This window comes from Astyanax mexicanus, chromosome 20, assembly GCF_023375975.1.
Source record: "Astyanax mexicanus isolate ESR-SI-001 chromosome 20, AstMex3_surface, whole genome shotgun sequence".
NCBI lineage: Eukaryota > Metazoa > Chordata > Actinopteri > Characiformes > Acestrorhamphidae > Astyanax > Astyanax mexicanus.
This window is the reverse complement of record NC_064427.1, coordinates 22,884,040-22,910,611: the sequence shown is the minus strand read 5'-3', so window position 1 is coordinate 22,910,611 and position 26,572 is coordinate 22,884,040. Positions and strand designations below refer to the sequence as shown.

Genomic DNA, 26,572 nt, shown 5'->3' with positions numbered 1-26,572 from the left:
CCAAAGTGACACTTGGAGATGTCCAAAGTGACACTTGGAGATGCCAAAAAGGACACTTGGAGATGCTCAAAAGGACACTTGGAAATGCCCAACATCCTTTTGGAGATGCCCAAAATAAACACTTGGAGATGGCCAAAAGGACACTTGGAGATGCCCAAAATAAACACTTGGAGATGGCCAAAAGGACACTTGGAGATGCCCAAATTGAACACTTAGAAATGCCCAAAAGGACACTTGGAGATACCCAAAGGGACACTTAGAGATGCCCAAAAAGACAATGGAGATGCCCAAATTGACATCCTTTTAGAGATGCCCAAATGGACACTTCGAGATGCCCAAAAGGTCACTTGGAGATGCCCAAAATAAACACTTGGAGATGTCCGAAAAGACATTTAGAGATCCACAGACACTTGGAGATCCTCAAGTTACATGATCAAGTAATTTATTAATGATACAAAAGATTATTTGAACACAAATTGAACAATCTCTACAGATGTTTAATATACAAACTCTCTGAAGTTGTAAGAACAACAAATTCTGCAGTCTCTAAAACATATAAATATGCGTACATATAAATAACAGATTGTGGTACATTTAGAAAGATGAAAAAACAGCTATTTTCCCATTAATACTGTAATGAGCAGTTAATTCAACAGTTCCGTCCGTTTTGGATCTGGGCCAGTCCTTTACATTGGAAGAAAGCATCCTGACACGGCTCTCGACCCAAAAACACTCTCAGCATCTCCATCCCGTCCACTGAGCCTCCAGCCTCCAGAATCACTCTCCTGTACTCTTTCCCCACCTGCACACATTCAAAAACAACTCTTATACACCATCATACAGCGTTATTAACGGTATTACCTCTGTGACAATCAGAACAAAAATCATGTTACTGGGCACAACCTAATGGGGCATTAAATGTGATGAGATTCACTCATCTTATCTTTTCTCCAGATATTAGTATGTTATTTCTTCACTTTATAATTTTAGTGACTGTAATTATAGCTTAAAAAAAATAATAATTTAAAAAATGTACCAGTTACAATTCAGTCTTCAAATTGCAAAAAATGTGAATCAACCATTTCATAAGAAATATTATGTATATTTAAATATAATATAATAAATAACATTTTATTTATTTTTAATTTTCTTTACTTAGGAAGAATTAAGAACAGATATCTGTTTCTACTCAAATTTTAGTAACAAACATTGTTTTAATTCACTGGCTTAATCAGTTTTAGTTCGTATTTAATTTACATTATTTTACATTACATTACATTCAATAGCATTAAGCTGATGTTTTTACTCAAAGCAACGTACAAAAAATTATTCACATTAGCAATAGAGGACTTGCCCTGAACTTCTGACAGGTCCTAAAGGAGGGAAATAGTGGAATAGAGGAGGAAAAGAGGAGGGGGGGCAGGAAATGAGCTTAAAGGTTTATATGGTATGTTATGTTGGTAACATTCAGTTAATAAATATTCCATGTTAACTGCATTAGGAGCACTAGAGGAAGACCTTTGGGTTCATGATTCCCTCCTTTTTGAAGCGGCTGAAGAAAATGTCCATAGAGTAGACTTCACTCCACAGGTAGCTGTAGTACTGTCCATCATATCCCCCGGCCAGATGACTGAAACTCGCCGTCATGTTCGTCCCTGAAAAAAAAGGGAAAACACAGCTGAGTCACTCATAAAAAACAACACTGCTCTATAATAAGGGGTAAGAAAATATCCATATATATATATATATATATATATATATATATATATATATATATATATATATATATATATATATATATACAGCATATGGTATCTACACTAATAATTCTATCTCAGTGGCTATGTTCACATTACAAGCCACTTTGCACAAATCCAAATTTTTTGCTCAGATCGGATTTGGCTACCTTGCCGGTTCACATTCACAAATGTAAGTGATCTGTATCTGTGTGTAATGTGAACGAATCTGTCCCTGAAACGCCTCACATGCTCACATTGATTAGTGTATAAACGTTGGCTTCTTCACAAACAACAACAAAAAAAACTCGTATTAGAGAGACGAGAGACTTGTAGTTTTATAAAGGGAAATGGATGTGTTTGTTAGCAGCTCATATGTGGAGCATCTTTTGCTGGAGTGGAGAAACAGCAAACAGCTGGTCTGAAGTTCATGCTCAGGTTGAGGAGGTGTAAAAATGCCAGGTGGTTTGCTTTTGCTGTTTTTATCAGCTATAGCTGCACAACTGCACCAAGAGATGCAGTGTGGGTACGAGAGAGAAGCATGTAGCGCTAATGCTAATGTGTAAAGGCAAAAAAAAAAAAAAAAAACAGTAAATTTTGATTTGACTGTTTACATTCATGTCGCATGAAGATGGATTTGATACAGGGGTTGGACAATGAAACTGAAACACCTGTCATTTTAGTGTGGGAAGTTTCATGGCTAAATTGGAGCAGCCTGGTGGCCAATCTTCATTAATTGCACATTGCACTAGTAAGAGCAGAGTGTGAAGATTCAATTAGCATGGTAAGAGCACAGTTCTGCTCCAAATATTGTAATGCACACAACATGATGGGTGATATACCAGAGTTCAAAAGAGGACAAACTGTTGGTGCATGTCATGCTGGTGCATCTGTGACCAAGACAGCGAGTCTTTGTGATGTATCAAGAGCCACGGTATCCAGGGTAATGTCAGCATACCACCAAGAAGGACCAACCACATCCAACAGGATTAACTGTGGACGATGTAAGAGGAAGCTGTCTGAAAGGGATGTTCGGGTGCTAACCCGGATTGTCTTCAAAAAACATAAAACCACGGCTGCCCAAATCACGGCAGAATTCAATGTGCACCTCAACTCTGCTGTTTCCACCAGAACTGTCTGTCACCACAATAAATTATTGTGGTCTAAAACCAGGTGTTTCAGTTTCATTGTCCAACACCTGTATGTATACAATTTAGGATCACATAAAAAGTGATTTAAATCTGATTTGAAAAAATTTGATTTGGCACGTTCACACAGCCATGAAAAAAATCAGATTAGAGTCACTTCAGCCATATAATGTGAACATAGCTACTATAGCCTCTATAAGTGTACTACCTGCTGTGGCTGGAATGCCCAAGATTTCCTTGCAGTGTTTGGCGAACTCAGCTGCAGTGTCTGCAGAGGCCTTAGTGTGGAGCACTTGATCCACTTTACCCAGAACGATCTGCCTGAGGTTCATCAGACCTGCAACAACACACACAGCATCAGGGGATTGAGCTTCCCTGATCAACAGTTCAGTCAGGTTAATGTGGTTAATGCAGACCAGTGTTGGCCACTCTGGAGGTGATGAGTTTATTCAGCAGGTCGTCGGGGATGGGGCTGCCGTCCTTGTAGTGTTGGGACATCCTCCTCAGCGGCTCTTTCTCCCACACCCAGTTCTCCAGCATCTGAGACGGCACCTCCACGAAATCCGTCTCCACCAGCGTGCCGCTGAACTCTGCGTAGCGAGTCTGGGTGGATGTATTAAATACAGTTGCAGGAAAAAGTATGTGAACCCTTTGGGATTACTTGGAATTCTGCATGAATTGGTCATTAAATGTGTTCTGATCTTCATCTAAGTCACAGCAATAGACAAACAGTCTGCTTGAACTTATACCACACAAAAAATATATGTTTGCATGGTTTTACTGAACACAACATGTTAACATTCACAGTGCAGGGTGGAAAAAGTATGTGAAACCCTAGGCTAATGACTTGTCTAAGAGCTAATTGGAGCCAGAACGTGATGAGATTGGATGTGTTGGTTAAAGCTATAAAAAACACACACCAGTTTGAGTTTGCTGTCCTTAAGAAGCATTGCTTGATGTGAATCATGCCTGCTGGCTTGATGTGAAGACCTACGTTCAAGAATTGTTAACTGAAAGGGTTACAAAAATATCTTTTTAAAAGCCTTGATGTTCATGTGTCCACGGTAAGACAGATGGTCTACAAATGGAGAAAGTTCATCACTGTTGCTTCTCTCCCTAGGCGTTGTCGCCCTGTAAAGATGACTGCAAGAGCACAGTGCAGAATGATCAATGAGGTGAGGAAGAATCCTAGAGTGTCAGCTTAAGACTTACAGAAAGAATTTCTGGCACATGCTAACATTTTAGTTGGCAAATCTACAATAAGGAAAGGACTAAGGAGTTTAGTGAAGAGTAACGGTCCAGAATTCCTCCTGACTGTTGTACAGGTCTGATCTGCAGCTACAGGAAACGTTTGATTGAGGTTTTTGCTGCCAAAGGAGGAACAACCAGCTATTAAATCCAAAGGTTTGCATACTTTTTTCCACCCTGCACTGTGAATGTAAACATGTTGTGATCAATAAAACAATGCAAACATATAATTTTTGTGTGGTATTGGTTTAAGCCATAGACTGTGTATAGCTGGACAAAGCATCGTCATTCAAAAGTGAAGCCACCACAGGTCGGGCGCCCCCTGCTGTTCGGCTGCAGAAAGCTGTGTAACTCCACCCATCCCCATAGGTTTCAATGGCAAAACAGACAACTTTCAATCACGTTTTTTTCTAATATACTGTAATTCTTCCTCCATTATTTAAATGCAACAGCTAGTGTAACCTCTGCTTATATTGTAATTTTTTTATATCCCCACAGAAATCATTTTTTTAAACGTTATTCAGCTCTATTCAAAAAGGTGTGGTTATTGTAAAAGGGCTGGTTATGGACGGGACCAATAACAGACCGTCAGCTCCGCTCCGCCCCGCTCTGCAGTCTGTGACCGCGAGGCAGCCCTCAGGGGCGGGTTTATTAAAATGAGTAGGCTGCTATCCACAGTCTTTCTCCCTCCTCTGGTCTCTACTGCGCAGACTCGGGTTTCGGGATCGGCAACATGGCGGAAGATTTTGGCTTCATTTTCATTGAATGAATGGGAACGGCGACAAGGCATCCATCTTTTTTTACAGTCTCTGGTTTAAGCAGAGTGTGTTTGTCTATTGTTGTGACGTAGATGTAGATCAGAACACATTTAATGACCAATTTATGCAGAAATACTTTTTCTTGCAACTGTATGTATGTAAAATATAAAAAATAAAACTATCAACTACAAAATAATTTGTAATAATATTAATACATTAAAAAAGAGCCAATAATACAAACTATACAATCTTAAAATGAATGAATGAATGAATTTCAACTCATATAGCGCCTTTCTAGAAACCCAAGGACGCTTTACAATTAACACGTTTTACACACAAGCACATAAATAATAAAACTAGGCTATAATAAATGCACTCAGCTAAGATGCATCCATTAACCAAAAACTGTTGGCACCAAGCCTAAAGCACAGCATGGACTAGATGACTAGCCCGCCAGCTTGCAAATTATACTAAAAGAACGCACCTTGGAGCACAGCTCATGCATAACGTGGCCGAACTCATGGAAGAAGGTCTCCACTTCATGGTGCTGGAGTAGAGAGGGCCAGTTACGTGTCGGTTTGGTGAAGTTGGCCACCATGGCCGCCACTGGGATCCTACGTGTCCCATCAGGCCCGAGACAGCCTGGCTGGAGTCCGAAGCATGCAGCATGGCCATATTTCCCCTCCCTGAGGAATAAAAAGAAGAACGAGAGTAAATCTACTGTAGTTACCATGTTTTTTGGACTATAAAGTGCACCGGATTATAAGGCGCATTTTGTGACACTAGTAAGGAACAGGGGTGTTGCCATGTTTGCTATGTTTTCCTTCTAATTCAGCAGGTCTCGCTGCTAAGTGGCAAGATTTGTAAAGCTAAGCTAAGTAAACAAAACTGTTACTTATTCTTTAAAAAAAGCATTTTCTTTTAAAGTCAAACGAGTGCTGGGTGTTAATCTATCTCTCTATGTTAATCTATTTCTCTCCTGAAAACTGTTTATTTGGGTGAGGAAAGCGCTTCCGTTCATTTACAGTAGCCTTAGATTTCCTTGCAGATTTCCACTAAGTCTGGGTGCAGCAGCATAAGCATTAATATTAGCATTAGCTAGTGCTAGCCACAGGTTAGCTGCTAATGCTGCCTGACAGTGCTACACTGAGGAACCCTGAGTGTTCCGGTAAGCCAGGGCGATATTAGCTTATTAGCTAGCGTAGGCTACAGTCCGATATACTCACCTCTGAACAGCGAAAGAGCTAGCGCTTAGCTCGGTTAGCGGCTAATGCTAATGATGATCCAGTCTCGAGTCTCAGTGCTGGAGAACTAAACTTTATTGCTCCTTAATACCTGACTATTAGCATTCGTACACAAACGATTTTTGGTAAAATTAAAGGATTTTAAGTGCGGCTTATAGTGCAAAAAATACGGTACATTCTTTAGCAATGAAATAGTTGCAAAAATCATTAGCGTCCCACACATTTTTAATGAGGGATTGGTCTAACAATGCATCTGTGTTTTTAAGGCAAGCTCATTGGTCGTCTCCTCCAAGCAAAAAGGAGGGATAGAGTAATGTTCTAATGCATATAATGACAAGAACTAGTCAACTAGGTAAAGGTAAAGAAAAAAAAATACTTAAGAAATGAAGGTCAGTCAATCCGAAACATTTCAAGAACTCTGAAATGGGCAAAAATTCTATGATAAAACTGGCTCTCATCAGGACCTCCCCATGAAAAAGAAAGAGCAAGTTTACTACATGATTCCCTTTGTGTTCCTTAACTGTCTACATGACTTCAGTATTCATTAAAAAAATGAATGGGAAGATGTGTCCAAACTTTTATCAGACTACTCTACACACCAATTTCCACACATAAATTAGCACACCTGGGATGTAAGTCCAGATAAAACTGTCCGATTTCCTCCCCGGTTGTGGAGTCGTGGACGGTGTAGAGCTTCACGCTCTCGTGCCACACATGTGGATTCTGGACCTGCTTGAACCTGAGCCCCAGCAGGTCCTGGTAGATTCCCAGCAGGCCCTGCGTCACCACCTCCAGAGGGAAGTACTCCAGCAGCTTGTCCTTATTCACCGAGAACTTCACCTGCTCCACCTGGTTCATGAAATACGGCAAATCCCACGCGTTCAGCTGACCATCGAACTCCAGCCCTCGCCTGTGACACTCTGCCTGTTTGAGTGACAGCAGGTACTGCCTCTCCTTCACGCCCACCGGCTTCAGCTTCTCAAGGAGCTCATCTGCCAGATAGAGAGAGAGAGAGAGATACAGGTGCATCTTCAAAAATTAGAATATCATTGAAGAGTTACTTTCCTTCAGTAATTCAGATCAAAATGTAAAAAACTCATCAACAGCTCTGGAAAATAATAAGAGAGCACTTCAGTTTCTGAATCAGTTTCTCTGATTTTGCTATTCATAGGTATATGTTTGAGTAAAATAGACATTGTTCTTTTATTCTATAAACTACTAGTGACATTTCTCCCAAACTCCAAATAAAAATATTGTCATTTAGTGCATTTATTTACAGAAACTGAGAAACAGCTGAAATAACAAAAAAAAAAAAATAAGATGCAGAACTTTCAGACCTTAAAATATGCAAAGAAAACAAGTTCATATTCATAAAGTTTTAAGAGTTCAGAAATCAATATTAGGTGGACAAACCCTATTTTTTTAACACAGTTTCATGCATCTTGGCATGTTGTCCTCCACCAGTCTTACACACTGCTTTTTGATAACTTTATGCCTGCACTCCTGGTGCAAATATTCAAGCAGTTTAGCTTGGTTTGATGGTTTGTGATCATCCATCTTCCTCTTGATTATATTCCAGAGGTTTTCAATTTGGTAAAATCAAAGAAACTTATCATTTTTAAGTCTCTTTTTGTTTTTATTTCCAGAGCTTACAGCCAAAGAAAACACAAAAATCTCAGAAAACTTGAATATGATATCAGACCAATTGGTACTTTTGGCAGTGTGGGCAGTGTCCTGCTGGAAATTGAAATCCACATCTCCATAAAAATTTTAGATTTTGCAGAAAACCTTACACTGACTTTGGACGAACATCAGCAGATGTCATGTTGGATGTTGGATGATCATCAGAACCTCACCTCATCCTCAAATCATCCATCCCAAAAGTATTAGACGGACAATTATTTTAGAAAACACATTTCCGCCGCTCCACAGATCAATACTGGGGGGATCTATATCCCTCGCTAGCCCATACATGGCATTAGGCATGGTGCCAATAGGTTCATTAGGTTTATCATAATGCTCATGAGAGTCCTCTATTATTGGCATTCTTCTCTACACCGGCTATACAAGCTGTTTGTGCACATTTGCACATCTCTGTCAGCAATGGGTGCAACATAAAGTAACATAAAGGAATATTGTGTTGGTTATGATAGATATACGGTTCACATTACCAAGGAAACAAGCCACATTCTTGGTGTTCTTGGCCATGTTCATCTCCAGCACGTAGTTAGCATGGTTGGTGAAACCAAGAAGTATAGCCACCTTCGCCCGCAGCTCAATCAGCTGTTCAAGTATTTCCGTGTTCACCTACAAACCAAACAAAAAGACATGTTTTTGTTGCGTTTGTTATACCAAAGTAATGATCGTGACCGGCGGCTTCTGGCTAGAGTTGCCTGTGCAATATTCACATTCAATGCAAGAGCATTGAAAAGTCATGGGACAAAAGAGTAGATCCTGTGTGATGACCTGTTGCATGTCAGGGTATAATCTAGGACTTTATCAAAGACGCAGCATGTATGTCATAACTGAAGTGTAGCCACTATTTACTACTATTCTTAGCAGTTTGATGAAGACAAGGTAAAAAACCCAGGACTAGTTTGTAAAAGTAGGCATTTGCCAACAATGCAACATTTCTGACAGTTTTTGCAGTTCGGATAAAGACCCTCACTGCTTGGACTACTAATTAGACACTTGTGATGATCAAACATTGAGCTAATGTCACAGACATTAAGACCATAAAACAATTAAAGCCAACAATTGATTTAATTTTCATATGCACCCGAAACAATCTGCACCACACACCTCTTTACACCTGCTGTGAAAAGCCTTCTCCATCTTTCTTCTGGTGTCTGGAACATGACATCTCTTCATCAGAGGGAAATAGTGAGGGTAAGCCAGGCTAACCTTGTAGCACCCATCCTCTGTCTTCTCCAGACCGTTCATATAGCTCTCCGCAAGACCACCTTCACGGCATAACAGGAAAAAAGACATAAGAATTTTTACCAGCGTGTTTATATTTATATATTATATATTTATTGAAATAACTATATACACATATATATGACTTGTTTACCCAACTCCTCTGGAGAGAAGATCAGAACAGTATTCTCTTCATTAATGTTTTGATTAAAATCAATGGAAAGTTCACTTATTTGCTTAGAGAGATTTTTGATCTCCTGCAAGATGAGAAAAAAAAAGTAAAACAACAAATGCATGAAATAAACAACCATAAACAAAAATCTATATGTTTGCATGTATTAAAGTTTGTTATACACCATTAACATTTTGAATATACACCATGTCTAAATGTTTGTGGACGCCCTTTCTAATGCTGCATTCAGCTGATATATTTTATGGATTATATATTCTAAGGAGCACCGGATTATAAAGCGCACTATTAATAAACATCGATTTTCTGGTCTATTTTCATACATAAAGTGCACTAGATTATAAGGTGCATTATGCGACACTAGTAAGGTACAGGGGTGTCGCCATGTTTTTTCTTCTTCTTCCTAAATCAGCAGGTCTCGCCAGAACTAAGATAAGTAAACAAAACTGTAATTCTTAAAAAAAAATAATAATAAATTCAAGTCAAACAAGCGCTGGTTGTTAATCTGCACAGATTTCTCTCCTGAAAACTGTTTATTTGGATGAGTAAAGATCTAAGATTTCCAGATTTCCACTAAGGCTGGGTGCAGCAGCTTTAGCGTTAGCCATGGTTAGCGCTTGTAAATGCCTCCTGACAGCGGTACACTGAGGAACCCTGATTGTTCTGGTAAGATGATATTAGCTATCGGTTTGTCCCATGTAGTTTGTATTAACACAGTAAACATGCAGGCTACAGTTTGATATACTCACCTTTGAACGGTGAAAGGGCTAACTCTTAGCGCTTAGGTTAGTGGCTAATGCTAATTCTGCTCCAGCAGTGCTAGTCGGGGTTTGCAACAGGCTACATGCTGATAATACTCACCTCTGAACGGCGAAAGAGATAGCACTTAGCACCTTATAGTGCGAAAAATATTTTATGTTGCACCCATTGCTAACACAGCTTGACATGCCTTGTCAAAAGAATAGGACACGCCTACCACCATTAAGCTGTGAAGCCTGGCCAAACTGATGCTCATGACATGGAAGAAAGAGAGAATGAGAGTGTCCCAGTACTTTTGTCCATCTATAGAGTGTATTAAAAGGTGCAAGGGGGGGTTGAATGCATTCAGCGACAAGAATATTAGTGAGGACAGGATGTTGGATGATCACCACCTGCTCCACCTCATCGTCAACTCCAAAACTCATCCCAAAAATACCACACAACAGATCCACTGCTCCACAGCTCAATGCTGGGGTTCAGATATGTCTCTCTAGCCCGCACTTGGCATTAGACACGGTGCCAACAGGATCATGTTTATCTTCGTCCTTATGTATTGGCAGTACTTCTCTACAGGGACTGTTTTAGCAATTGGTGCAACTTAAATGACAGGGGTTGGACAATGAAACTGAAACACCTGTCACTTTAGTGAGGGTGGTTTCATGGCTAAACTGGAGCAGCCTGGTGGCCAATCTATACTTTGCACATTGTAGCAGTAAGAGCAGAGTGTAAAGGTTCAATTAGCAGGGTAAGAGCACAGTTTTGCTCATTATGGGTGATATACCAGAGTTCAAAAGAGGACAAATTGTTGGTGCACGTCTTGCTGGCGTATCTGTGGCCAAGACAGCAAGTCTTTGTGATGTATCATGAGCCACGGTATCCAGGGTAATGTCAGCATACCACCAAGAAGGACCAACCACATCCAACAGGATTAACTGTGGATGCTGTAAGAGGAAGCTGTCTGAAAGGGATGTTCGGGTGTTAACCAGGATTGTTCCAAAAAACATAAAACCACGGCTGCTCAATTCACGGCAGAATTCAATGTGCACCTCAACTCCTGTTTCCACCAGAACTGTCCGTCGCCACAATAAATTATTGTGCTCTAAAACCAGGTGTTTCAGTTTCATTGTCCAACAATGTACAATGTACATTAGAAAAGGTGTCAATGAACCTACTGGACATATGCAGTACCAGTCAAAAGTTTGGACAAACCTTAAATTCAGTGTTTTTTCATTATTTTAAAATGTTATGCATTGTTGATTAAAACTAAAGTCATCCAAATGAGCAGAATCCCAGATTTTGTTTTATATTTTAGATTGTTTCACAGCTTTGCAAATCTTAGTATTTTCTCACCTGGAATTCAGGCTTTCAGTTAACAGCTGTGCTGAACTCGTAAAGAGTTAATTACTTGAATTTCTTGTCTCTTAGTAATGTGTTTGAGAGCATCAGTTGTGAAGTTGCGAAGAGGTAGAGTTGGTGTACAGTGAATAGCTCTATTAGAGTAATATTCTAATCCAAATTATGGCAAAAACTTCTTAACTAAGTAAAGAAAAAATACTTTAAGACAAGGTCAGTCAATCCAGCAAAAATCCAGAACTTTAAAGGAACTTCAAGTGCAGTTAAAAAGATCGTCTTAAATGTTCAGATAAAACTGGCCAGTGAAGGAAAGGAAGATCAGAGTTTCCTCTGTTGTACAGGATTAGTTTAATCAGAGTTACCAGCCTCAGAAACCACAAGTTACCAACCACCTCAATGCTTTAAAGATTATTTTGGTTTGTTTAACACTTTTAAGATACTTTTAATGTGTTCCTTCATAGCCTGGATGAATTAATTATTTGTTTTAATGTAGAAAAAAAATAAAATTGAAAAATTGATTGAGAAGTTGTGTCCAAACCTTTGAGTGATACTGTATGCTTTTAAAAATGTGTAGTATCTATTTAATGCCATCTCAAATCACAGAACAGGCAGTTAAAATTCAGTCAAATTTCACGTTTTTGTTTCAATTTTGCAATTAGATGGTTTGAGCTCTGTGGTTGTTAGATTCTGCTGTAGTGCAGAAAGATGCAACCCACTGCAACTAAATGTAACCCACTGCAAAAGTGTAAATTCATTTAGTGTTCATCTACAGCAAGAAACGGATCTATTTTACTATTATATACTCACTTCTTGTACTTGTGCAGACAGGTGCAGCCCATTCCGTCTCCCGAGTTTGATCCATCTCTCCATTAATCTTTTAGACTCTGGAGATAAACTGTTGGGTTGTCTTTCCTATAAATAAAGGAAATAAATACACACACAGACTGTTTTAGTCATTATATTAACTCTTCATACAAACTGCTGTGCTATCACTGTACACCCTGCCCTCCTCAGAGAATAGAGCTGAGCTTTTGTCAGGAAGCCAACCATGCTCCTCTCGCTGGAGTTACTGAGGTCAGATATTTCTCTGAGAGTGGAAACATTTCCAGCCCTTACAAACCCCAGTGACATTTGTTGGGCTGTTCATGAGAACTCAATTAAAAGGGCAGTAAATACCCAGGAGAGAGAATGCGATCTCATATCAAAGCACAGGGAAGCAGAGGGCATCTCATAACATAAACCACACACACACACAAAACGCTTCTGTTCTTATAGCAGCAGAGCTAACAGAGCATGAGACACACAGTATGTGTGTTTAGCTGTAGCTCTGCCAAGGTTATAGAGAGCTGTTAGATTTTATGCGTTATAAAACAGCAACAAACTATAAACTGCCTAAATACACCAATGCATGAAATGTACAGAAAGAAGTGAGAGAAGAAGAAAGAGTTGTTGGAATTAAATATAACTTTATATGTGCAAATATAATAATTATGTGTATGTAAGTGAAAACAATAGAAGAGTGAAAGGATAACGTATTTTTCACACTATAATGCGCACTTAAAATCCTTTAATTTAGAAAAAAAACTGACAGTATGCATTATGTATGAATTTTACCAGTCAGGTATTAAGCAGCAGTAAAGCCACTCTACTGAAGTGCAGCATTATACAGGAGTTTCAGTTTATTCCTCCAGCACTGAGGCTAAAGAAGTATTAGCATTAGCAGCTAACCATGCTAAATGCTAGCTCTTTCATCGTTCAGAGGTGAGTATCATCGTTCTGTAGTCTGCGCGTTTACCGTGTTAAAACAAGCTACGTGGGACGAACCGCTAGCTAATATCGCCCTGGCTTACCGGAAAACAGGTTTCCTCAGTGGCTAGCGCTAGTGGTTAGCTGCTAATGCTAATGCTGCTGCACACAGCCTTAAGAGGAAATCTGGAAATCTAAGCGTACTGTAAATAAATGAAAGTGCTTTACTCACCCAAATAAACCGTTTTCAGAAAAGAAACACAGTGCATGTTTGACCTTAAAATATATATTTTTAAAGAATTACAGTTTTGTTTACCTAAAGCTCCACTAGGTAGGATTGAGATTTTGTGCTCGTGGGCTCCCCCTACAGTTGTAGAGTGTAATAAATGTATCAGTCGGCTTAGTTTTACTGGCTTTCACAGACATATTCGGTCTCTTTCCAGGTTCTGTCAGAGTGTTTGTATGTTAGTTTGTAAAGAATGAACCAGTAGTCCTTGTAGAACTGTTAGAACTAAAGGTCTGAAAGCAGGTTGCAGTTCTCGCGAGCGTTGGTCGCGGCCGCCTCAGAAAACTTACAGAGTCTGGTTTGAGCTCAGAGAAGCTCCGGCACAGACACAAGAGCACCGCTATTCCTCCTATTACACCTCAATGCAGCGCTGCAGTGAGTTTCAAGCTGTAATTTTACTTCTTTAAAAATATAAAAAAATCAAGGAAATCCTACCTAGTGCTGCTTTAACTAAGCTAAGCTTTTGCTGGGTGGCGAGACCTGCTGAATTAGAAGAAAAACATGGCGACACCTTTGTTCCTTACTAGTGTCACATAATGCACCTTATAATCCGGTGCACCTTATAGTGCGAAAAAAACGGTATGTTTATTGGGGAAAACAATACAATGTGAACTGAAATGACACTATAGTACCCTGTTGGGCATCCGAAATAAATCTTTAGATCCTGAACAGTAGTAGGCTGCAGAAGCTGGCATCCCAGGTGGTCCAATAAATGCTTGGTTATCTATCTAAATACCATGCTTATCTGCTTTCCTATTGAATGTTTAAAAACTCTCATAAGGGCTGTATGGAACATAACAGATCTTTATACTGCATGTTAAACTCTCTGGATTCACCTGAAGGTTTATGATGAACCTCTGGAACACATCTGCCCTCATGCTCATCCCCATGTTGAACCCAAGTGAACCCCAGAGACACAGTTGGATTGTTCATAACAAGGTAATTAAAAGGGCAGTAAATTCCCTGGAGACTCACTTCAGCGTGTCTGCTCTTACCTGCAGGGCTACAAGCCTCTGGAACACGTCTGCTCTCATGCTCATCTCCACATCAAACTCCGACAGGCGCTTGTCAGCCTCAGTGCTTGCAGATCGCACCTCTTTGCACGGGGACACGTACTGCGGGAAGTCCAGCACATGGCGGGAAGCTGCAGACGCATCACTGAAGAAGGTTAGAACTATAATATACTACAATTCCACCATAATATAAATACTAAATAATAAATAATATAAATAGCACACTGTTGGGAGCTTCTAGCCTGGACACAAGATGAGATACGGTTGGATATAGGGGTTTAGAGGTATAGAGATTTCCCAACAGATGTTGCAGCTGGGCCTGTAGATCCTGCTCGGCAATCTCGTAGGTTGCTGAAGCTGGGATTCAATCTGCTGTTATAAATGCCTTGATTGGTTTACATTACATTATATTATAATTCGCGGACGCTTTTGTCCGAAGCGACTTGCAAATATTGATGTACATTTTTGAGATTAGAAGTAGTTAGTTTGTTAGAGGTGTTAGGAGAGTAGGTGCTCTTTGAAGAGCTCTGTCTTTAGGAGTTTCTTAAAGATAGCGAAAAATGCCCCTGCTCTGGTAGTAGAAGGGTAGAAGGTAGTCTGTTCCACCATTAGGGAACTATGTTTATCAGTATGGAGAAATATACTGTATTTTACGCACTATAAGGTGCACCATTTTCCACACTAGTAAGGAACAGGGGTGTCGCCATGTTTCACTTCTAATGGGCAAGCTGAACTGTAACTAATTCTTAAAAAAAAAAAAATCTTTTTAAAGTCAGACGAGCGCTGGATGTTAATCTACACAGATTTCACTCCTAAAAAAACTCTTTTTGGGTGAGTAAAGAACTTAAGTTCATTAATGGATAATTGGCAGCTAACGGCTAGCGCTAGCTATGGCTAATGGCTAATGCCGCTCGTCAGCGCTACACTGAGGAACCCTGATTGTCCTGGTAAGCCATGTATTTTAAGAACAGTTCTGTTTACACTAGTTAAAAGTAAAAATCCAACTGCCTGGACAGCTCTGCTGCGACTCAGCCAACAAAACCCCGGGGTGGATTTTTACTTTCTGGACCTTGAGTACCCACCTCAGTGTAAAGAACTAGGTTTACATAGGATCTCGGGTGGATTTGGCCAGGGCTCTATCAGCTAGCGATTTGTGCGACACAGTTTGTTTTTAACATGTTAAACACGCCGACTACAGTCTGATGTACTCACCTCTGAACGGTTAAAGAGCCAGCGCTGCGCTTATACTGCTCCAGCCTTGGTGCTGGAGAAACTTCAATGAAGCTCTTTTGTCTTTAATAACACTGTACTTCAGCAGAGTGGCTTTACTGCTGCTTACAACCTTACTGGTAGAATTTATACATAAAGTGCACCGGATTATATGGCGCATTGTCAATTTTGGGGGAAATTAAATTATTTTAGATAGATAGATACTTTATTGATCCCAGAGGGGAAATTTTGGAATAATTTCTTCTTAACCTTTTTGAGAGGTTTAGAATTTTACACACCTGGATTAGCTGAAGCAGCTCCAGCTCCCCAGATACCTATCTGGGACATTTGAAGGTCCATCAAGGGCCACCATCAGTCTTTCAAACTGACCTCAACATGCACTATGTAGGGTCAGCTTGTGACCAGGCTAAATTTGGCCTCTTCCATTAGGAGAGCCCAAATTTAAGTGTGCCTTATAGCGCGAAAGATATTTGTATATTGTATACTGTACAGCTCGACCAAATAGTGATTTTAATCTGTATCGACTCACCAGCGTAATCCAGTTTAGCATCTGCCAGGATTTGCAGAGTGTTGTCAGCACACACTTTACCAATCTCCACCGAACCAACCGAGTCGTAGGCTTGCTTTATCCGCTGGATCAGCCTCTCCGTCCTGTGTTTGATCTGCTCTGGGCTCAGATCCCATCTCAGATCGTTCCTGTTGTCAGCAGAGTTTGAACAGTTCCTGGATGAAACTTCCAATTCGTTCAGAAGGGTCATCCTGACTCTGGAGCTGCAGCGGAAAACTCTTTGGAGGAGGAGAAAAGAAATAGGAACAAGTGCAAGTAATGATAAAATGTCCTGCTTATTATATTAATGCCATAAAAAAAATCACAGACATCTGAGTATCTAATTTTAACAATCCAGGTCCACCTTGACCCTGAGTCTGTCTGGACTTATTCAACCCAATTACACTCAAACTGATTTCAACTCCACTGAGCGCAGCCCCCTAAACAGCCCTGGCTCTAAGTAGACCTGAAGCAAACCTGCCGAATCCAGCCGTGAGACGACAGAAGAGACGTCTTCAGATATTTTTAACCCTTAGACAAACAGATTGTAAACTCCTGAGGGCAGAAAGCCGAGCTCCTCGCAGCTGCACACGTACGAAGCCTGCTCACCTTCTCCTTTACCCTGAAAGCATGGCGAGGGGAACCTGATCCCTCCTTCCGAAACCTACAACGACCCACACATGGCTGTTAGATTATCGAGAGTTCATTTCAGAGGGCTGAGTTCGGCTTTGTATTCACAGCTTCCGATCCGTCTGGCCTCTCATTCACAGCTTCTGATTCACACCAGACACCAGAGCTGACCTGAGGGCATGCCCATAAAATGCCAATCACTCTTAAAGGTGCCAAAGAAGGCATTTATTGAGTGCTTTAAGTTGTTCTCTGGTGTATAAATAAATAAATAAGCAAGTCTGTGACTTTAGAGGCAGGGCTGAGCAATACTTCATCTTATTTTTTTATCATATAATAATGGATAAATTGCATTAGTAGCAGCAGATTCTTAAACATCATTTAAATACAGGAATTATTTTTATTCAACATGTGCTGCGCTTTATACAATTAAACTTAACTAAATATCCTCTCTGTAAAAAAAAGAGCAGCGTGTGAATACAGCATGATCAGTGTGAATTTTAGACATTGATGAAATATACAACAATATACTCACACCATATATTGTAATAACAAATTTATCGCAATACAAAGAATTAGTGTCTTATTGTCCAGGTCAGTGCAGTGTTCTATAGGAAGCTAAAACAAAAGATCTCTGGTGTTTTTTCATTTTAGCAAAACTTACAAAAAAAAAAATTCAAGGTCTATTTTGACAAATGTATATATGTGAGGGGGGAGCTTGGATAATTCTGAGATGGGTAGGTGTATGTTTAAAACAGTTCCGTTTACACTAGTTAAAAGTAAAAATCCCATTTTTACTTTCTGCGATTTTTACTTTCTGGACCTGGACTACCCACCTCTGAATATGTAACTATAGGTTTACATAGGATCTCCGGTGGATTTTGAGTTTCACAGAGACTCTAAGACTAGGTCAGTGGCTGAACTGCACTTAGCAGGGCATTACACATTACATGTTGTAAAGTAACATATGGCATTGTAAAGACTGTTATTAGTGTAAAAAATGTCTTTATTTTAAAAACGTTTTTAACTGTTGTCCAGAGGTGATATGTTTGCATGTATGAATATTCATGAGCAAGAGCTAAAATCCTATTATTTCACTCCGCCCACTCCTCCACTGGAGTAAAGCAGCATTATACTCGATCACTAGAGCACTTTTTTTCATTCATAAAAAACACATGGCATTCATTCATACTAGAGACCACAACTAGAAATTTAAAATGAATGAAAAACGATGGAATGAGACCTTCAAGCTTATTTATTACACTATTACATATTTTGAGTTTATTAAAAATATACAAAATGCAGTTTCAGATACTTTTGTCAGCTTTTGAGCTTCATACATTGTATCTCTTCTGGTGGATGTGCAGTATGTAACGTTAGTGATCAGGTACAGGTAAAGTGGGATGAGTTAGTGCTCAGGTTTAGAGAGCTGTGTTGAAGAACAGGCCAGACAATCAGCTAAAGCAGGAAATCTCTGACCAGGCTTTAAGTCTTTACTGCAGAACATCTAAAGGAGAAGCTGGAAGTGAGTTTAAGTGAGTTAAGACTGCAGTTCTGTTCTGTATCTACACTGTAATATTATTTTACCTGCTGTAACACACCTGGCTCAGCTCCAGCAGCACTTTATCACTGATCTGCTGCACTACTGATCACTAATCTGAGGTTCTTGAACGCAGCACGCTTTAGCTCTACCTGCTAACCAGCTAATGACCCAGAATTAGGAGCTGAAACCCAGGAGTAACAGCGGTAAACAGCGATCTGTAAACTGCAGCGGGTTAAACCAAACAAACCGCTGATCTGAGGAGACCCAGTACACACCCAGACTTTACTGTACCTGCAGAAACCGGCTCGAACCACAACCATGCTGAGGGAATACATTGCACGCGCGAGTGAATCGAGTTAATCTAAACCGATTCTTTTCAATGAATCAGCCTTACCCAATGAATCCAAGTAAAAACTCAAATAGTGATATTTCACTATTATAAAATATTATAAGAACTTAAATTCTCTCAATAATCGAGGTATGTTTGTGCAGTTACAGAGACACGGTTATTTGTGTAATTATATGTTTATGTATTTATTTTTAATTTTTTAATTTTGTATTTTATTTCTGCAGCTCCACACACTTTTATTCTGTAATGGCACTCTTATTCTAATAGATTTTGTTAATGTTCTTTCTTGTAAATATATTGTTTTAATCATGTTTAAATCTTGTTTTATTTTTATTTTATTATTTATTACATATTTTTTATTTGCTGTGGATGTGAGGTGTTTCAGGAACAGATTCGTTCACATGAACACACAGATACAGCTCACTTACATTTGTGAATGTGAACCGTCGAGGTGGCCAAATCTGATCTGAGCAAAAAATCAGATTTGAACAATGTGGCTTGTAATGTGAACTTAGTTATAGTCACTCAGATCTGATTTGAAAAAATCGGATTTGGCACGTTGACACAGCCTTGAAAAAATCAGATCTGAACCACTTTGAGAAAAAAATAAGATTTGAGTTTCTTCAGCCTGTTAATGTGAACCTAGCCAAAATGAGTGACTTAGATCTGATTATAAAAAGTTGGATTTGGCACCTTCACACAGTCATGAAAAAATCATATCTAAAACACATTGAGCAAAACATCAGTTTTGAGTCACTTCAGCCTGGTAATGTGAACATAGCCAAAGTCACTCAAATCTGATTTGAAAAAAATCTGATCTGAGCCACACTGAGAAAAAAATCAGATTTAAGTCACTTCAGCCTGGAATGTGAACATACCCAAAATGAGTCACTCAGATCTGATTTGAAAAAAAAAAAATCGGATTTGGCAGGTTAACACAACCATGAACAATCAGATCTGAGTCACACTGACCAAAAAATCGGATTTGAGTCACACTGACCAAATAATCGGATTTGAGTCACTTACGCCTGGTAACTGGTTAATGTGAATGCAGCCATTGTTACCCTTTAAAGGCGCAGATTCTCTAAACCGAAACCTTCAATGGGAATCAAAAGAACAAGTCAATGTATCAGCGATTCAGTGAATCGGTGAATCGACTCGGAGGCTGTAAACAGAATCAGTTTGGACTCGTCTCGCTGCGGCGCATGCGCAGTGTGGAGGTTGTCTCTGGCTCGGGCTGTTGTGACGCTGTGCTGGGTCTCGCGCTGCTGGTGATTTGTGCAGGTAGGAGGGCGGGTATAGCCCCCCATCAACACAGCTACGCTATAATACCGCTTACTGCCGGGGACCCCAGCATAATCACCCGGGGGGGGGGGGATGTTTACTGCTGGGGGGTCGCCTTTAGCAGCGGAAGCGTGTGTTTGCATTATAATCTGGATGTGCTGTGTGTGTGTTTGAGTGCGTGTGTGTGTTTTCATATGAATCAGAAATGCACTAACCTGTCCATAAACATCATGTTATTATCAGTGTGCAGTGCAGTGTTTATTATGGGCTGGATGTGCAGTGGCATGGAGCACTGGACAAAACCCCCCAATACCCTGTTTTACAGTAATACATCACATCACATAACTGCATCATATGTGTGTTATGCTTTAGTTGTCATCCAGGGGATGTAATAGAAACACAGTATAATGTGATTTATGATGGTGGTGTCATATCATTAATAATAATATATTCAAGTCTATGTATTGCTCTGTCATTGCTCTGGTTTGGACACAATACGCCTCTGATTCATTTAGCTGTTATGTAATTAAAAGCTGCTTGCTGCATAATGCATTGAGATGCAGAGAGTTGTGTAGAATGTGCACGTATGCATTCGTATGCATGCATGTGAGCTAGAGTAACTGTATACCCAGAGGCCTATTTCAAAACTTTGGGATAACTATAGCATGCCTGTACAGCATGCTTATATGGACCCCAAGTCTGGGACATAAATAAGGCCACGGAGAACCAGACAAGACAGGCAGGCGAGCAGCAGGGGTCACCGGGCAGTGCTGGGAATAGTTCTGGGGTAACAGGATAATTTCATGGCAGAGTAATCTGGGTAATTTATGTTCAGAGTGAGCTGACATTCATCACACCCTAATCAGTAATTTGACAAACTCTCCCCAGGTGGTTCATTTATGCTGGATTGTAGTTGTTAAGTTGGTATGAGACAGGACAAAATTAAAGGGCCTGCATTGTGAAAAAAGTTGTCCCCTCGCTAGGCCTGTCACAATAATTGCAATATCGATTTATCGCACAATACATGAACATGACCTCAATAATGTTTGATAATGGTGATATCGTCTATTGTGTCTATTGTGTCTATTGTGTTTATTTGTATGGTTCTTCACATATATAACAGTGAACAGCATTTTAGCCAGTCATGCTTCAATAACTGTGACTCCATACACACAGTGTGGACTAAAGTAGGTTAAGAAATAACAAATATATAATTCTCAAACTAATTCTACTAAATGATTATTTCAAATTTTGTTGTCTTTAAAAAGTTTATAATTGATGTTTTATGCTATTCTCTTATCATTATGTCGGTGGCATTTAATAGTCTTAAAATTACCAAAATATTGTGTATTGCAATAATTTCCTGGACAATATACACAAAAAAAATCTTAGCGTGACAGACCAGTGTTTTGTGGTGTCTCAAGGATCGACTTACGTGAATAAAAGTACGATTAAGACCTTACTGGACAGAAAGGGTGTTTTTACACCTGAAAGTTTGGACCCTAGTTCACACCAAGATTTGGGTGTTTGTTACACTGTGTATAATTGGTCCGGTTAGTTTCATTTGGATATAAATACATCATGTTGTCATCAGCTATGTGGGCGAAGTCTCTTTATACTTTATATTAATTGGTTTGTAATTTTTTAAAAATTATGAGTTCAGTGAGTTGCTTTTCCAGGTGTTCCAGGTGTTCCAGGTGTGTGTGTGTATTTCATCAATTTAACTGGTGTGTAGGCCTATTTGTCATCTGGTATGTTAAAAGACTGCCTAACCTTCCTATAATTGGTCCAAAAGCCATCTAGAACATTGATTTCACAATGCAAATGAACCAAACCATGGTTCAGTAGATCTGGACCGAGACCACCTCCTATGGTCAGACCCAAACTGTGGTTCTTTGGTGTGGTTTTGGACTGTGGTTCTTGACCCCTTTCAGAAAGGGAGGAGAATGCATTGTCCCTTAATGCCCAAATCTCTGCTTTTTGCCAGTCAAGGGGATTGAACCTGACCCCTTTAGAAAGGGAGGAGAATGCACTGTTCCCTTACTTCCTCTATTTCCATTTCCTGCCAATCTAGGGGATTGATCCAGCTCCCCTGAGAAAAGGAGGAGAAAGTGCTCTGTGCAGATTAACAATATTGCCCTAAAATTTACAACTGGCTTACAACTGTTCAGCAGTATGATCATCATTAACAAAAGCCCTACTTGGACTACTTTTGGTCATGGTAAAAAAAAAAAGTATTAGTTTTAGGAACAAAAGCCCCTCTAATGTTATAGCAGTGGTGACTCAGTGGTTAGAACACAGTGCTACTGATGACAGGGTTGTGGTTTTAATACCCAGGCCCAGCAAGCTTCCACTGTTGGGCCACTGAGCAAGGCCCTTATCCCACACTGCTCCCCGGCTGCCCACAGCTCCGGGCACGCGTGCTCACAGTATGTGCAGTATTGCACTATGTGTGTGTTTGTGCGTGTTTACTGCATGGATGGTTAAAGATGTGTTCTAGCACAAGTATAATGAACACTGCAGGATATGGGCCCTTTAATGGAAGCTTTTTAATGAAGATTGAGCTTCAGTAAAGTGTTGTTTCATCTAAAAACCCTTTTACTTTCAGTTCTTCACAGATAAAATGGCAGTGGAAAAGCGACTGGCGTATTCCATAGTGCAGTTCCTCAGAGACCAGACACACTGCGGCTCACTCAATTCAGATGAACAGGAAAGCCTCGAAGGTAGGCCGGACTCATGTTTTAAACATCGCAAGTCAAAAGAATAGCGGCCACTGCTGATACTAAAGAGTATTTTGGATTTTGTGACCTTGAATGTGAACACTGGATGTGAACAGGAACTGTGAGCCCCATATTTATTATGTTTGTAAGAGTAAGATCACTGATCTAACACCATTACGTCTCTAAGTTAAGTTAAGCTAAACTAAGGAAACAAAAAAAACATTTTATTTCATTTACATTTTAAGTCAAGCGAGTGCTGGATGTTAATTTACACAGAATTTATCCTAAAAACTGTTTATTTGGGCGAGTAAAGCGCTTTAGTTTATTAACAGTAAGCTCAGATTTCCAGATTTCCACTAAGGCTAGGTGCAGCAGCATTAGCATTGGTGGCTAACAGTAAATGCCGCCCTACAGCGCTACACTGAAGAGCCCTGAGTGTTCCGGTAAGCCAAGGCAATATTAGCTAGCAGTTTAAAACCCAAGAATTTAGAAAGACACACTTACTGCTGAGATTAACAGTTTTAAACAATTTAACTAGTACCTAAAACTGCTGTTCAGGCCTGTGTGTCCAGAAGATGATCTTAAGAATGTATGTTGTTTTTCTGTAATAGTTGCAATACAGTGTCTGGAGACCACCTTTAAGATCAGCTCGAGTGACTGTCACCTTGCAGCTCCACAGCCCCTCAGAGAGATCTTCCTGAACTCCCTCCTCAAGGTGAACAACACTTTACTAGTGCATTAAAAAAATAGAATATCATTGAAAAATTACTTTATTTCAGTAATTCAGTTGAAAATGTTAAACTCATATATTATATAGATGTGTTACACACAGAGTGATCTATTTTAAGCATTTATTTATTTTATTGTTGATGATTTTATGGCTTACAGCCAATAAAAACCCAAAAATCAGTGTCTCAGAAAATTTGAATATTATATAAGATCAATTAGTACTTTTGGCAGTGTGGGCAGTGTGCCAAGTCCTGCTGGAAAATGAAATCCACATTTTCAGGGAAGCATGAAGTGCTGTAAGATTTTGTGAAAAAAACACTGCACTGACTTTAAACTTGATAATAAAACACAGTGGATCAACACCAGCAGATGACATGTCTCTCTAAACAAATCATCTCTGATCATCAGTAAATTTTACATTTCATTTGTAAATCAAGGGAGCAGAGTCTGGAGGAAGAGTGGAGAGACACACAGTCCAAACTGCTTGAGGTTTAGTGTGAAGTTTCAGTGATCAGTGATGGTTTGTTTGGAGTGACATGTCATCTGCTGGTGTTGATCCACTGTGTTTTATCTAGTCTAAAAGTCTAAAGTCAGTGCAGTGTTTTCCCGGAAAATCTTACAGCACTTCATGCTTCCCTCTGCCGACAACTTTTATAGAGATGCGGATTTCATTTTTCAGCAGGACTCCCAAAAACTGCCAAAAGTACCAATTGGTCTTATATAATATTCAAATTTTCTGAGACACTGATATTTGGGTTTTCATTGGCTGTAAACCATAATCATAGACAATAAAATAAATACATGCTTAAAATAGATCACTCTGTGTTTAATACATGTATATAATATATGAGTTTCACATTTTGAGCTGAATTATTGAAATAAAACAACTTTTGAACGATATTCTGTTTTTTTGAGATGCACTAGTACCTTTACATCTCTACATCTCTACACTCATATCCACTTAGTGTCCAGTTAGTTGGAAACACTTACCTTGTATCTTCACTTTGCTGGTGGGCAGTTAGACACTGCAGCTGGTCTGTTGATGCACAGATTGTGTTGGACATCCTCTAGTCCTTGAGCCACATCAGTGGAGCCACTCTCCACAGCACCATTACCATACCACTGTCTCCACTGTGCAGAGAGAGGCCCAGGTAGCACCCAAATAATATCTACAGTCTACAGCACTCAGGCCAGACACTGACCAGGAATGAATGTGGTGAGGGGGGCTGATTATTTGTGCAACAGCAGGTGGGCTACAGTGTGTAATTGTACACCTCAACAGTGGGGCTGTAAGGCAGGTGGAGCTCATACAGTGGTCAGATAATGGAAGCAGAAGTGAGTATATATCCTGCACTGATATGGAAATTATGACCCATAAAATCATTATTAATATCAAGACATGCTTCTGGTAAAAACTCATGGATTTTTAAATATTGGGATTAGTGCTGGGCGGTATGAGCAAAAATGTGTATCATGGTATTTTTAAAGATTCTGACGTTTTTTTACAGTATTTTTAATTTTTAATTTTTTTTTGCATTACTAGGTTTTAATATAGGTTTGTGACTTACCCCACTGTACTAATAGAAGTACATATAATATAAAACATTAAGGCTTTAAACAGCTGAAGAATGCAAACAATAGACTTTAAAAAAGAAACTAGAGAAACTAAATAATTAAAATAGTTACATAAACAATATAAATTGTCCTAAAATACTCAATGTTTCAGTATTTAAACAGATATTTCTCAAAAGCTCTATTGCACAAGTAAGACACAAGTTTAAAATCAATTTACTGTATGTTGTTCTTGAAGCCATTAGAGGCATTACAGTATTAAAATCAACCACAATTCCCTTCTTTCTCCAGTTAAAAAATAAATTATTTTAATAAGGGCTATAGTTACTGCTCTTGAAGCTTTTTTCACCTTGTATCCAGAGTTTTAGGGAGTTTTATCTCTTGTGCTGAATAAATGATTTTGTACCCAGGACCGATTCTGGGCTCATCTGGGGAACGAGAAGAACTTTTGGACGAGAAGAGCTGTGGAATAATCGCGAAATTCGCTTTGTCTCTTTCTAAGTGAATAATTGCTGTTTGCTGTTGTTTTTACTTAGATAAAAACACTCATACAGTAAGGAACAGCAGCAGGAGCTCCTCAGATAAAAGTGCTGTTTTCATTCCTCTCCAGGCAGAACAGAGTGTTTGACTCCACAGAGTTGAGCTACTGACACTCCAGTCTATTAGCTTGCTAATAGCTGAGTTGTATCTGCTTTTTTGGCGGTGCTGTTCTACATGGGGTATACCGATTAATATTTAATTTGCCCTCCGCTATAATGAATAATACTGCCCAGCTCTATATTACAATATATCTTTCACAGAAACAAATCAATTGTAATATTATCAATATTGTGCAGCTCTGATCATAACTGTCAGCCCCACTTTTCTACTTTTCTATATTGTTTTATACATATTCTAATGTTCTTTTCTGAATCTGAACCTACAGAATGATATTGTTGCATCACAAGAGACGTCTCCCTCCCCAGAGGACATCGAGAGAGCTGAGCAGCTGAAGAATGAAGGTGAGTGAAGCTCAGTTTATTTCTAATTTATTTATAATATAAGAACTATGAGTTTATAATGTACTGTTTGTATTGAGATGGCTTTGTAACGTGGAAACGTATATCATAAGGCTAACATAGAGTAAAAGTCAAAAGTTTGGACACACCTTTTCTTATTCAGTGTGTATTCTTTCATTTTATACTTTTTTTACATTACAAATTTAATATCGAAGACTATATTAAAGCTAAACAGGAACCCATGCGGAATAGTTTTCTCAGCGTCTTGAAGGAAGGAGTTTCTGGAGGTGCTGAACAATAGTTGCTGTTTTTCGTTCATGCTCTGAAGCTCCAGCTCATCCCAATTAAATCACCTCAAATCATGTGATTCCATATGTGTCCCTTAATAGTTTTCATATCTTTAATATTAATCTACAATATAAAAAAATACATTTAATAAAGAAATAAAGAAAAACATGGAACGAGAAGGTGTGTCCACACTTTTGACTGGTACTGTATGCCTTGTACTTCATAAATAAAAGCAGGAAAATGAGATACAAGGTAAATGTTTCTATCATACAGAGAGTTATGAGA

The 26,572-nt window shown here is 39.3% G+C and overlaps 2 protein-coding genes across 3 annotated transcripts in view; one reads left to right on the top strand and one right to left on the bottom strand.

Annotated features, from left to right (window-relative positions):
• Positions 1–425: 425 nt before the first annotated feature.
• On the bottom strand, positions 426–18,732 carry nln (neurolysin (metallopeptidase M3 family)). The gene is made up of 13 exons (XM_022681199.2): positions 18,639–18,732; positions 16,160–16,416; positions 14,383–14,531; positions 12,163–12,267; positions 9,208–9,310; positions 8,937–9,097; positions 8,306–8,441; positions 6,760–7,126; positions 5,375–5,576; positions 3,301–3,487; positions 3,093–3,221; positions 1,519–1,655; positions 426–802 (listed from the first exon to the last, which is right to left on the bottom strand). The coding sequence occupies exons 1-13, from the start codon at positions 18,680–18,682 to the stop codon at positions 650–652; spliced, it is 2,130 nt and encodes a 709-aa protein (XP_022536920.2). The 5' UTR covers positions 18,683–18,732; the 3' UTR covers positions 426–649.
• The window catches only part of sgtb (small glutamine rich tetratricopeptide repeat co-chaperone beta), a 27,950-nt gene continuing 15,854 nt past the window's right edge, over positions 14,477–26,572 (top strand). The window contains exons 1-4 of one of the 2 annotated variants that reach the window (XM_022681203.2): positions 14,477–14,554; positions 22,589–22,703; positions 23,312–23,415; positions 25,927–26,002. In XM_022681203.2, coding sequence (XP_022536924.1) covers positions 22,604–22,703; positions 23,312–23,415; positions 25,927–26,002 — 280 coding nt within the window. In that variant the 5' untranslated portion in view covers positions 14,477–14,554; positions 22,589–22,603. Of the gene's footprint in view, positions 14,555–19,883; positions 19,981–22,588; positions 22,704–23,311; positions 23,416–25,926; positions 26,003–26,572 lie in introns of those variants that run through there. The other variant, XM_022681202.2, reaches the window with a different exon arrangement.